The 14,450-nt window shown below is 43.1% G+C and overlaps 1 protein-coding gene across 6 annotated transcripts in view; it reads right to left on the minus strand.

Annotated features, from left to right (window-relative positions):
• Positions 1-13,454, minus strand: part of TPD52L1 (TPD52 like 1) — a 97,179-nt gene extending 83,725 nt beyond the window's left edge. For all 6 annotated transcript variants that reach the window (XM_028494477.1, XM_007113658.2, XM_055087521.1 and 3 more), the window contains exon 1: positions 13,338-13,454. In XM_028494477.1, the coding sequence (XP_028350278.1) occupies positions 13,338-13,356 (19 nt within the window). In that variant the 5' untranslated portion in view covers positions 13,357-13,454. The remainder of the gene's footprint in view (positions 1-13,337) is intronic.
• Between the last annotated feature and the right edge of the window lie 996 nt (positions 13,455-14,450).

A 14,450-nucleotide genomic window follows, 5' to 3' on the forward strand; every position in this document is an offset into this window, starting at 1 on the left:
AAAAAAAAAAAAAAAAAAAAAATGCATTAAACATAGTAACTTGACACCTAACTGCTTCAATAAAAATAAGGGTGGTAAGCTCACAAAGAAATGACATTTGTTTAATAAATAAATCTCACCTTTCCTTTTAATTACCATAATAGTACCCAAGCACCATCCCAACTGCTTCCTGGGCATCATCTCCCTCAGTCATCACCAAACCCACTGGGTGGCCACAACTCTCACCGTTTTACAGATGACCAAACAGAGACTTGGTTAATTTAAAGGTCACACAACCAAAAAAATGACTGAACTGGGACACGAATCCAAATCTCTGTAACAACATCTGTGCTCTCCACCACTAGGCTAGAGTCCCTTTATCTGACAGAACCTTTATCTTTCTTCTATTTCTTCCTCCTGACTTCTCCCCACATGACTGCACTCATCTTCTCAGCCTGGAGAAACAGCTTATGTGGGTGCACAGTCAACCTCTAAATGAGAAGTAGCAGCATCCAGACTAAAATCTTAGGAATGACGTTAGGAAATGAAAATACCTAACTTGACTGCAAACTTTCCATATGGAAATGGAAGCAAGCATAGTTCCATTATAGTTGTTTTATATATATAGCAACAGCAGCTTTATATATATAAACATACACACACATTTGTATGTGTACATATACATACATAGATACATACAGATCTTTTTTTATTTTTAGAAAGCAACACAGATAAAAGAACTTGAATGAGCCTTTCAAGAACGAGCTAGTCAGGACCTCAAAGGACATCTGATCCAACCCCCTCAGGTAAGAGGTGAGCAAACAGACCTGAGAGGTGAGTCATAATGATGACAAAGCCGAGACCAGACACAAGTCTCTGGGCTCCCAGGCCAGTGCCCTCTCTCTACATCAGACTGCCTCCCAAAAGGGTTTGATCAAGAGACAGATGACAGAAACAACAGAAAGCATCAACCCAGGGAAAAATGTAGATTTATATTGAGGAAAACAGCCAGGCTCTCTATAGATATCCTTTGGACCATGTGCCTGACTCAAAGTGGAGAGTCCTTTGGGGCAAATGACTGAGGTGGCACAGCCTGGTAATTAAGGGAAGGGAGAGAGGAAAATGGGGCACAGTCCAGTGGGGAAGCTGGACTCTCTTCCTCCTGCATTCCTTCTGTGAGCACACGATCACATCTACAAACCGACCGCACAGCCGCCAGTCTGCCACAGAAAAAGAAGAGGCCTGCTGATAGAAAGTAAGGGTTACATATGTTCATGGTGATACTGCTAGATGGACTCTGGTCTTGCAAGAATGGCAAACCTTGGGTCAGTCTGTTCTTTTTATGGGGGAAGTCGCAGGGAATGGAACACATTTTTTCATTTATTTAACTACTATGCTTCAAACTATTTTCTTCACATTTATTTTTTACCATTCATGCAATTATCCAATACTGAACTGAGTCAGTAGAAAGAGCCAGTTGATTTCAGTGGAGCATTAACAAGGAACCAGGAGACTCTCAAAAAGATTGTAGCTTGCTTCATTCATTTAAGAAATATTGATTGAATCCCTATTATGTGTTAAGCTCTACATACTGGAGATTGAGCACTGATGAACACAGTAACATATTTTGGCCTCAGGGAACTTACTTTTAGGAGGGGTAGGAAAAGCCAAGGAAAAAAAATACATTAGGTAAAATATACAGTATGTGAGAGGGGAATAGAGGCTAAAAAGAGAAACGGAAAGCAGGTTAGGGAAATATCAATAGTAAGTGTCTCTGTGCGTGTGAGTGGTGAGGGTGTAGAGTGAAGTGTCATGTAAAGAGGCCACGACATGATCATCACTAACCTTTGCAGGGCCCACGGCAAGAGCGCAAAGGAGGGACACAGCCTGTCCTCTCTTCCCACAGACACCCTGCACCCTGTTAGTTACCAACTGCCACATGGCATGTTACCATGAAGTTAGCTGCTTCAAATGACACGCTTCTATTATCTCTGAGCTTCTGTGGGTCAGAAACCTGGGCACAGCTTGGCTGTGAGACCTCTTTCAGGGTCTCACAGGGCAGTAAGCTGTAACCCAGGTGTCAGCCACAGTGCACTCTTTTTTTTTTTAAATTTATTTATTTATTTATTTATTTTTGGCTGCGTTGGGTCTTCGTTGCTGCGCGCGGGCTTTCTCTAGTTGAGGCGAGCGGGGGCTACTCTTCGTTGTGGTGCATGGGCTTCTCATTGCGGTGGCCTCTCTTGTTGCGGAGCACGGGCTCTAGGCGCATGGGCTTCAGTAGTTGTGGCTCGCGGGCTTCAGTAGTTGTGGCTCACGGGCTCTAGAGCGCAGGCTCAGTAGTTGTGGCGCACGAGCCTAGTTGCTCCGTGGCATGTGGGATCTTCCCGGACCAGGGCTCAAACCCGTGTCCCCTGCATTGGCAGGCGGATTCTTAACTACTGCGCCACCAGGGAAGCCCAGCACTCTCATCTCGAAGTTTGACTGGGGAGAATCCACTTCAAGTCTCACTCAGGCTGTTGGCAGGATAATTTCCTGGCCTCTACAGAACAGAAGGCCTTAGGTTTTTGCTGCCTTCCTCAGGTCCTAGAAAACACCCACAGTTTCTAGAAGCTGCCCAAAGTTCCTGGTCACGTGAGCTTGTCTAACAGCTGCTTCCTTCATCAACCCACCAGGAGAGTCTCAACTCCAGTCTGCTAAGACAGAGTATTATTAAAGTAACATAATCAAAGGATAACATCCCATCATGTCTGTCACATGCTGTTAGAAGCGAGTCACAGGTCCTGCCTGAAATCTCGGTGGAAGGACCATACAGGGGTATGAAAACTGGAAATCATTCATCACTGGGGGTCACCTAGAGGTCTGTCCATCGCAAGCACAAACAGGGGCTCCTGTGCACGTGCATGGGGTAACCTAGCCCAGTGAGTTTGTATCGGAACTCTCAAACAGAGTGCGCATCAGAATCATTGGGAGGGCATTTTAAAGCACAGGTGGCTCGCCTCCAAAGTCTCTGATTCAGTAGGTCGAGAGTGGGGCTTAAGAATTTGCATTTCTAACAAGTTCCCAGGTGAAGCCCGTGATGCTGGTCAAGGGATAACTCTTTGACAACCAGTACCCTAGCCTGTATGTCCAACTCCAAGAGCAGCCAGTCCGTCATCTCTCAGGATGAAGAATGTTCATGCTGGCAGCATGGTCTACTCTTGGAAGGCACAGGCAAGCCTGGTAACACACTGAGGGCTGTTTGGGCAGAGAATTCTGGAGTCCCGGGTACCCAGAGCTCGGTCTAGAAGAGGAGGCATAGGTTCTAGGTGGGTCTATAGACTACTCATTCCAGACAAGGCTCACACAGAAGGCTAAAATGGGGTCCTCTAAAATTAATGGCTCAGGAAAGGTGTCAAGAATTGGCAAGTGTTGGATTTCGCCCCACTTGCAAGCAAACAAATTAGCCTGCCAGTTTCCGAGATGTTGGCAGAAGATACAAGACTCCTGGGTCACAGAAAAAAGAAAATGTATTACTCACAACAATAGCAGTCGCCATAGTAACATCATTGCACCAGTTCCCTAAGCCCTAATTCCACAAGGGTGACGTGCTGAGGGCCAGGTGTTGCCTGATTACACAGTGGGATGTGTTTCCGAGAGGAACACCGAGATTAGGATGCTCTGATTTTATACAGGGGCTGCTAGCAAATCTGCACGACATGGGGTCCAGAGGGAGTCCTGATCTTTATTATCTTGGGCGGTAAATCTACCTGCCCCTAGGGGAGACAGTCTCTGTCTTCCAAGGCCGCCTGCTATGCAAAACCTCCTTCAAAAGAGAGTCAAGGGAAAATTAGCTGTGAATGCCTTTGCTCACAAGACCAGTTGCGCAGAAACTTGAGAGACCGACAGAGAACTGTCTCCTGACAACAGGGGCCCAGTTGCCAGGACTAAGGGTAACACTGGCTGGAAACAAGGATGAGGACTCAAGCCAGGAAGGTAGCTGAGGGAGAGTTTCTGAGGCAGGATTAGTAAGTTGAAAGGCTCTGAAGAAGCAGCAAAGGGAATTCCAAAGGAAAGCATTAGGAGATAAGGTCGGGGAAATAACGAGGAGGAAGGGGAATCACGTAGCACCCTTGTGGCCACAGTAAGGACCCTACTCTTTATTCTTAGTGAAAGAAGGAGTTACTGCAGAGTACTGAAGGGAGGAATGGCATGATACTACCTGTTTTGAGACGATCACTCTCGTTACTATGTTGAGAATAGACTGAAGACAGGCCAGGGCCCAAGGAAGGAGACCAGCTAGGAAACTCTTGCAGAAACTCAGGTGAGAAATAATGGTGGCCTGGACCAAGGCACGGTCAGCAGAGAGGGTGGGAAGCTGTTTCACTCTCAATATATTGTGAAAGTAGAGCTGGCATGACAGACTGGAAGTGATATGATGCGGGGGGAACCCCAAAACAAAAACCTTTCCTGGGATAGGTTTTGGGCTTCCATGTTTTTGAAATGGAGTTGCCATTAGCTGAGATGGCAATAACTCTGGAAGATACTGGGATACTAGGGTTATTTCAGAGGAAAAAGATCAGAAATTCAATGTTAGACATGTTAAGTTCAAGATTTTATTAGACATTCATGCAGACATAGTGAGTGAGTAGGCTGAAGGTGAGGGGCCAGGTCCAGGCTGGGAAAATAAATTTGGGAGTTATTGGTTTGTTGGTGTATGGATGGAATTTAAAAGCACAAGTCACGAGGAGCTCACCAAGAAAGAGAGTGAGTGCAGATAGAAGGCAAAGGAAACTGAGGAGGGGCTCGCGAAGAAGGAGGGGGGGAAGTGCTTGGCATCCTGGAAACCAAGAGAACAAAGTGCTCCAGGGAGGAGGGAATGAGCAACTGCGCCAAGAGATGTTGGTAGGTCAACTAAGATGGGGACGGTCGGAGGTCAACTAAGATGGGGACGGTCGGAGGACTGACCACTGGATTTTTTTTTTTTTTTTTAAAGAGAAAGAGCTAATTTTCTCTTTCCTCAAAGAGAACCCAAATTCAAAGCAATTACATGGGACCATTATAACTCCACCATATATAACAGGTCCCATTACATTAATCCAAAATATTTATTTTCCCTCAGCCTTGAGGAAGGACTAAGAAGAACAGACAAAAATCTGAGGAAGGCAACTCTGCAGAGGTAGGCACAGGGCGTCATCCGGGAAGAGAGGGCCAAGCAAAACGCTGGCATCAAGTTCTTTTCTTCCTGAGGTCAGATCTCCACAGGAGGTAGTTTTTGTACTTCTACATGTTGTGAATTCCTGGGTCATTGCAAACAAGCATATTTAACTATAAGTACACAACATGTGGGATGACACTAAATATAAATGGGTTTTTTCTCTACAGTAGCAAAGGTCATAAAAAGTTATATTTGTATCTAATTGTAAGATTTGGGATAGTAGATTATAAAATCTTAGTGCTAATACCACTATTATTTGTCCAGTTCTCTTAATGAGGGAAGTCAGCAACCCCATAACATACATAATCAAAGAACTTAAGTCAATGTGGTGTGGGCAATATTGTGATTCTGATTCTTTTCAAATGTATATCTGAATCTCTTTGCAGATGTGTGTTTTACCGCTGTTTTTTACTGTTACTCAACCGACCTCCCTTTTTTTTCCAATACGAGATTTGCTTTTCAAATGTACTGGATTTTTTATTTGTAAGTACAAGGGCCTTTCTCCCCTGTGGAGGCCAAAACCCTTGCTCGAAAGGAGGGGCCTGGGTCTCAGCCCTTCTCCTGCACGCAAGAGAATCTGTAAAGCATATGCATTGAGCACTGCCATGAAGTAACCACCTGCCTTCTGGCTGGTGGATACACTCTCCTTACGTCTTCACATGCAGACTTTATCAAAATAGCAAGATCATATTTCAAAAAATTTCTGCATGTGTGTTCTTGTCTCTATACATTGTATCTATGCATCTTATCTCTCTTAATCTGTATACATTCCCTGTCACAGTGAAAAAAACGTAAGTCCTAATCCTCCTTTCAGGGACAGTGTCATTGAGAGTGGACTATGGGAACCCGATGGAACATCTCATAAATGACTGCAACCATGCCTGGCACACAGTAGGCCCACAATAAATAGATATTTTCCTTGTCAGTAATGTCCTTCATGGAATGAGGAAAATAGAAATAGGTGAGTGCTTATAAGAACCTTCCAATCACTTGAAATAAACTTTGCAGGAAGAATGAATATCTTGAAATTTCCAGATGGAGACCTGGGGTATCAAAAGAGGAATAACGAGGAAAAAGACTTCAGTTTCCTCCTGGCCTGTCCTAACTCTTAAGTAAGGGAACCATCTTTCCATGATGTCTTCATGTAGAAATGAATCCATTTTGAAATCCCGAATGTTGGAAATACTTATAAACAATTTTCTTTTCTGCTCTCATTATTGCTACTCTCAGCTCATTCATGTGAAGGGGGGAAAATCAGTGAAAAACAAACAAATATCCAACAGCCAGAGACTCTGAAACTGAGAAATCTGAAGAGATCCCTTCTCACCGTCCCCAATCCCTAGTTATCTTTTTCTTTTGAATGAATCAGTTCTGCTTCCAGGATTCTTGACAAGGTGCTCTTGCTATTGATTGACAAAAGAGGTGTCTAATTATAAGAAAATTGCATTTTGCAATTTTCAAGGGCTTGGAGGATTCTATGTTTTAGACACAGCAGGGAAAATGTAATTTGTGTAAGGTGCAAATAACCACGGATAAGTCTGGAGATGAGGTGTAACATATACACACATTTTCAGTGTGTGGTACATCATTTGGCTATAGCACAAATAGTCAAGTGTCAGATTTTTGTCTTTTGAGAAAGAAGCAATATGGTGGTGATGAAGGGGTACTCTTGGAGATTTGTGGTTTTATTCTGGGAATTTCACACGCTCTGCATCAAAATGTAACACTTATAAACGACTCACACTGTGAGAAACTATTTAAAATTCATCTTTCCTTGAGGACCCAGAGCTTTCGTTTAGCCAACTCAAATTCATTAAAATGTCCTACTGCCTTCCTTGGTGCATTAATGATGATTCTTAATTTAATGCATAGATTTTAAATAAATTACACTGCATTTCTAAAATATTCAATGAAAAGTAGAATGACAGGCTGGAAAAATCCACAGATTGAGGTCATCCTTTATGTGTTCTTAACTGCATCCTAACTCCATAAGTTTAAAAGGAGGCTTCAAAGTGTTGCTGGGAACCTTCCAAAACTGCAGTAATGATGAACGCCCACATACATGGAGAGAAGCCAGGCTGATGACTGGGACTGCCACTCTCTTTTCTTCAATTGCCATTTTTAAAAATTAATTTTTATTGGAGTATAGTTGATTTACAATGTTGTGTTAGTTTCTGCTGTTCAGCAAAGTGAATCAGTTATACATATACATATATCCACTCTTTTTTGGATTCTTTTCCTATATAGGTCATTACAGATTATTAAGAAGAGTTTCCTGTGCTATACAATAGGTCCTTATTAGTTATCTATCTTATATATAGAAGTGTGTATATGTCAATCCCAATCTCCCAGTTTATCCCTTCCCCCTCTTTCCCCCTTGGTAACCATAAGTTTGTTTCAATTGCCATTTTAGACCACAAAAATTTAACACAGAGATTGCTACAGTAGCTTAAGGACAAACCCTCTGACGATCAATTTTTTCCACTAGGTACCTTCTTAAAGTAGGTATTGTGCTAACATGCTGGGAGACGGTTAAATTAAAACATATCGGGGTAAACAAGTAATTATAATACTCATGAGACTATAAAAATCTTTCTTTTTTGGGTATTCCTTGAGATGAGTCCTTTTAGCGGGCATCTAGAGTGTACAGACCCTACTTTCTGGAGACAAGCAGGTAGATCCTATGCCTTTTATTTATTTTGAAGTCCTGAGATTACGAGATATAGATGAACACGAAGTGGAATAACATATTTGAACCATTCCACCTTTGAACTGGCTTTTCCTTGCAGCTGCTGATAAAATTCCGTACTGGTTCTAAGAATCACATGGCCTGTGATTTTACAGAATTTCCCATCTTGAAAACAGAACTAAAACAGCAAGCTGTTGCTACATAAGCACCCCTACCCCAACTTGCCATAATATGGGGCTTATTCTTGCAGACCTCAGCTATTCTGGGTCACATTCCCAGACCTAGACGCTGCCCATATACGCAACAGACAGTATGGTTAAATTCTGCCCTTTTAAAACCCCCTTGACCATACAGAATGTCAAGAAAAATCTATTATTTTTAACTTTGCACACTGACCACTTATACACACCAACTTAAGGAGATGGTATAGAATATTAATAAAATCTCAAAGTGTGGAGTCCAACTCTCTGATTCCAAATCTGGGCTCCAACACATCCAAGATCTATGAATTAAAGGAAGTTGTGCAACTACTCTGTCATTTAGTTTCTTCATCTGCAAAACGAAAATAGCATTACCTTCCTCTTGACTTTGCTGTATTTAGTAATAACATGATTTTTTTAAGTGCATAATAGCATGGCATCTGGCACTTAAAAAATACAGTATTATTGTTTTTATCACCCTCATTGTGAATTAGTTCTAACTAATACTTTAATACTCAAAAAGTCCCAATGAGATGGAAATATATCATCTAGCTAGTTCTATGTGCCATTACCCCTAGGAATGACTCTTTTTGGTTGCCCTCCCTGGAAAGATGACCCATGTCAATCAAATACATCTTTGCTTCCCGTTGGCATATACTGCCCATCACATACTAAGAAATGGTGTAGTATAGTGGTGGAGCTTACACTCTGGACTCAGACGGACTTGCAGTTGAATTCTGCCTTCCTCACTGAACTTTTCTGACCTTCAGTTTTCCCTGTCTATAAAATGAGTTAAAAGTAATAGTGTCTATCCCATGGTGTCATTAAAGGATTCAATAAGATAATGCATGTAAAGTTCTCGGCACATGCTACTAAAAACATCAGCAAATGTTTATAGAGTACTCACGAAGTGTCAGGTACCGTTTTAAGCACTTTGCATATATTAACTCGTTAAATCCTCATTACCATCCTATGAGATAGCTGTTATTGTTTTCCTCACTTTATGTATGGGGAAACCAAGGCCCAGAGAGATCAAATACATTTTTCAGGGTCATGTTAATGATAAGTGACAATGGTAGGATCAAAATACAAGCAGTTTGACTTGATTTTGTAATCTTAACCACTATCCCCTGCTACCTCTCAATAGTAAGTGCTTATTGAGTATCTGCTATTACTACAGTAATCAATAAATATTTGTTGAAATATTTATTTGACAAATCATTATTTGTCAAAGTATCAATACTTATTTATTATTTACTTAGTTCCCTAAGTACCAAATCGTATGACTGGCCAGAAAAATGGACTCTTTTGCTTATAAGTTTTTTGAAGCAACTCTCAGATTCTGCCTACCAAGAGTATCAAGAAAACAAGGTATATATTAGGGAATGCAATTCAAAATAGGTTCCAATATACTATAATATCTATGATTTGTTATGACTCCATTTTATAAGAATTTTAATTGCAACAATAGGACATGATTTGTTGCAAATGACTGACTTTATCTTATATAAACATCACTAATTACTTTAAAACTTTTATTTAGAGGGAAAATAAAACAATAGAAGGTAGCTGTGAAGACACTAAGAATGCTCTTCATAATATTTTCAAAAGTCATTCATCAAAATGTGTAATACCTAGCTTCCACAGTTTGAGGTTTATGATTATATGGCCTGAAATGTGGAAAACAGATTTTTTTCCTTGGGTAATCTTATCCCTACAATATAAGAGACTTGACCTGTTGCTATTTATGGGAGAAGGGATTATTTTACTGCTTTGTAAAAAAAAAATAACATGCCTTGTTTACAAAGCAAGAATTTGTTTTCATGGAATATTAATAAAAAGGATATAACTGTATTCATTTTTCTAGAGCTCATTCCTTGCTTCATTTTCTGTTCTTATTCTGGTTTGTTTTCTTTCATCTATTTCTAATTTACATTACCTTGCTGTGTTTCATGTATCTGTATAAACTGCCCTGAGTTCTTCTTGGAACAAGATGAGTGCAAATAAATGTCCTGTGAGCAAAGTAGGAAGTAAGGTAAATATGACATTTTCACTTTAATGGAATCTGCAAACAGGATTAATCTGATGTTTATTACTTTATGTCATTCATGGACTTATGAGAATCCTCCTGAGCAGAATGTCTGAATATAAAAAATAATTACTGTAATTTGGCTGAATAATGGCACCCAAAGATATCAGGTCCCAATCCCTGGAACCTCTAAATGTTACCTTATATGGGAAAAGGGTCTTTGCAGATGTGATCAAGTTAAGGATCTTGGGATGGGGAGATTATCTTGGATTATCCAGGGGAGCTCTAAATGAAATCACAAGCATTCTTAAAAGAGAGACAGAGGGAAATCTGACAGAAGAGAAGGCAATATGACCACAAAGGCAGAGACTGCAAAGATGCAGCCAAAGAATACCAACAGCCACCAGTAGCTGGAAGAGGTAAGGAAAAATTATTCCTTAGAGCATCCAGAGGGATCGAAGCCTTGCTGACATCTTAATTTTGGTCCAGTGATAGTGACTTTGGACTTCCAGCCTCCAAACTGTGAGAGAAAACATTTCTGTTGTTCTAAGCCACTAAATTTGCAGTAATTTGTTACAGCAATTATAGGACACTAATACAATTATTAATCTGAATACATACAAGCGTTAAGTGAAATTGTGCCTTTTAACATTAAAGACAATGGGAAAGACAGAAAGTTATTTCCTAGAGTAAAGAAATATTGAGAGGTAGCTCAAAAAGATCAGGAACTTTTTACTTTAAAGGACTGCCATATGTTTCAGGAAAATGCTACATTCCTAAATAAATTCTCTCTCTAATATATCATTTTTATGAAGGCAAATTCTCTACTACCAGGAAAACAACTGGTAACGTTGGCCTCCTGTGGGCCTCTCACTGCATACTGTTCTTCGTGGAATGGCTCTGCTCCTAACCCCACTTCTGTGTTTTACTTTCTACCAAAGTCAAAGAACATATCTGCAGCATTTCACTTAGGAAACGTTTCTAGGACCTGCTGCTGCATTTATGGAGCAATGTGTGCAAATCATGTCCATAGCATTTGTGGGGGGGGGTTCCCCTGCAAAGTACATGGGGATATCTTATCAGCAGCTGACCACTTAACCTCACTCAGTTTTGCTTTTCTCTAGATCAAGAGGCAGAAAGAGAAGCCATCCCCACTCTAGATAATTCTAAAATAAACGGTGTTGAGGATAGAAACTTGCATTTAGGAAATCACAGGACTCTTTTAGAATCTAAGAGGCAATTCATTTAGCCAGAGAAACTTGCTGAAGTGGCAAGAAGATCTTGAACTTGATGTTACAAGAAATTTACATCTTTGACCTGTTTCCTTTCTGGAGAACAGGAAGGACAACACTACCTAGCTCATGAGACTGCTGTGAAGAAGAAATGAGTCAACACATGCAAAGCACAAAGAGCAGAAACAGGGACACAGTAAACAAACTCTGCTGGTTTGATTATCACCTACTAGGCCGGGAGATTTTTCAGGCTCTTGCTACACTGTGGCCCTCTTCTTATCATTAAGATGCTTGCAATTTTACATTTTACTTATCAAATAAGTATCAAATTAATGTCCATCTCTTCCTCTACTGTAAATTTCATGAAGCAGAGCTCAAGGTCGTGTTTGTTCCTCCTAGCACAGTGCTTGGCCAAGGAAAGCAATGGAATATTTGTTAAGTATATTTCTCAAGTAAACCAAACGAATAACACTAGTGGGTCCAATCTGTAGTTTCACAAACCTTATGAATGTTTCCTATCTGCTGTATTTTTTCTCCAACCTCACTGAGTAACAGATTCACCTGGGAATATTTCAAATATACCCATGCCCAGGCCCCAGAGATTCCAATTTGATTGGTCTGGAATCTGCCAGGGCCTGTATTTAAGACTGCAAATAATTCTAATCTGCAAAGCAGGTTGGAAAGCTCCAGCCTTGTTTCCACCTGCTTCAGTTTAGGAGTGAAGTCCTCCAACCTGACCTCTGCTTTTGAATTTGACCAACAACACTTGATTGAATTCTCCTTTCCTATTTAGAGAGTGGGGAAAAAAATACTGGAATTGGCAGCTTTATGCACAGGATCTTGGCTGATGATAAGAACGAGGGTGGTTTGTACTGTTCAGACCATCATAATCCTGGCAGCAAACCTGTTGCGTGGCTCCAGGCCCAAGTATCTGCCAAGTCGCTCACATGAAGGATGCTTAGGCCTCTAAAGGGCGAGCACATACGGTCATGAACCTCTTATTCCTTTTTTTTTTTTTAACGGGTTTTTAATTTATTTTTAAAAGCCTTCACAGAATTTCCCGCAGTGTGTTAGAAAGGTGGTGGTGATTGTTTTAAAGGTTGAACTCTGCCCCCCATCCCTTCTTGGCGTTGCTCCCAAGATAGACTCCAGAGTCAGTGTCCTTCCTACCAGTCTCCGGCTCCACCTCCGCCCACCTCTGTTTCTTTCCACCGACCATTTACTTCCACTCTTGTACGATTCCTTCGGGATTCCCTAACCCTCGTCCGTGTGTGACCCCAAGACACCAGGCTGCCCTTGGTGAAGCGGTCTCGGGCTCCTCGAGCGGGCGACCCCAGGAGCTGGGAGCGTGACGGCCAGACTGTGGCCGGCAGCCCTGCGCGCCTGGGGAGGCAGAAGTCGCTCCCGACCGTGGGAAACAGGGACACCCGTGTCGAGGTGCTGACGATCAGCGGGCGGTAACGCTCTCCCGGCCTCGGAAGTCAGGTCCCGGCCTCGGAAGTCAGGTCCCGGCCCTGCCAACCCCTCGCGTAGCCGGGAGAGCCGGGTCCCCGCGGAAGCACCGCCGCGGCGCGCGCCGCGCTCAGCCCGGGACTTGGGAGCTGCGGGACGCTAGCCCACCGCTCAGGGAAGGAGGCGTCGCGCTCCCCCCTACTCCCCGCGGGGAAAAGGGAACGAAACGCGGACTCCGGTCCCGGCCCAACAGGTCCTTTGGGCGCCCACGAGGTTCGGGAAGCGTGTGGGCGACGGGCTGCGAAAGAAGTAGGGCATTCCGCTGGCGCATTTCCTGCGGAGGGTCCTCTGCACTTAATGCGTCCTTCACTGGTCCCCAGCCCCGCAGCAAATCCTGAGTTTGGGGAGCAGGAATGTCCCCGCAGGCGCGGGTAGGAGCAGAGTTGCGGACGTGTGGAGCGGTCACCCATCCGCTCGGTCCGGGAGCAAAGTTAGGTGATGCAGGGAAAGGGCCTTTACGCTCCCCAGAGCCTGACCCTCAGGGCGGTCGGCGACCACTCACCTCGTGCCTGCGCCTCCATGGTGGCCGACTTCGGACTGAGCGCGGCGGGGACGCCCGGCGCTCGGAGGAGAAGCAGCAGCGGTGCCCGAGCTCGGAACGCAGCTGGCGCAGCCGCTCGCGTCCTCTCCCCGCACGCTTGTAGCGAGCGCAGCGCTGAAGGGGTGGGGACCGCGGAGCGGCCTCAGCTGCCCGCTTCTGGTTACCTCCGCCCCTTCCAGTCCACCTGGCCCAGGCCTCGCGGGGAGGGAGCCCACTTCTGGGCGCCACCTGCAGGCCGCTCCGCGCATCGGGCGGACGGCGCCCGCTCCGGGCTCGGGGCGCGTGCTCCGCCGCCCTATGAAGGCTTGAGGTCGGCTGTGCCTTCACTTTTTTGTGTGTTTGGGGTTTTTTTAGTGAATACATTTATTGATACCCATTTTATATAGTTCAATGAAATAATCCACAAATTTAAAAGCATTTTTCTTTTGGATATCACCGTGGTCCATGTAAATACTTAACCGTCAGAATCTGCAAGTAGCACTCCAAGTCACGTGTTTACAGACCTGAATATACATATTTCATTAAACAGTGGCACTTATGTACTCAAGTGATCCAGTGGCTTTGGAATCTATGACTGCTGGGCATGTGGGATAAAAATAATGCGTACGTTTAATTCAAGGGAAGGGTATCAATCATCAACAAAAAGAAAAATTATGAATTAATATCCTAGGTGAAGAAAGTTCCACAGTTGACACTTGGTGTCAGAATACTGGAGATGAACTTTTGTGCATGTTTTGTTTTTGTTTTTGTTTTTATGGGACAGTTTATTGTGAATGATGTTGCTAGGCCAATGGCAAGGTCCATGGACTGCAGCACAGTGGGCCAATGCCCTGGGGAGAGGAAGGAGGGTGGATTTAAAATAAGGAATCATTGCTCCTGGTAGAAATACAGTGCTATGTTCCTCTGACATTCTGGACCCCAAATTTTTGTCAACTGATCAGTATATAACTGTTTTATGTGTGTTTCTGTTTAAAGATACCTCATTTAATACATGCTGTTAACTCATTAACATTGAGCTCCCCGGCCAACAGCACTATTAAGCTTATTTAACTTAGGAAAACTGAATGAAACTTC

The sequence above is a fragment of the Physeter macrocephalus genome, chromosome 10 (assembly GCF_002837175.3).
Source record: "Physeter macrocephalus isolate SW-GA chromosome 10, ASM283717v5, whole genome shotgun sequence".
NCBI lineage: Eukaryota > Metazoa > Chordata > Mammalia > Artiodactyla > Physeteridae > Physeter > Physeter macrocephalus.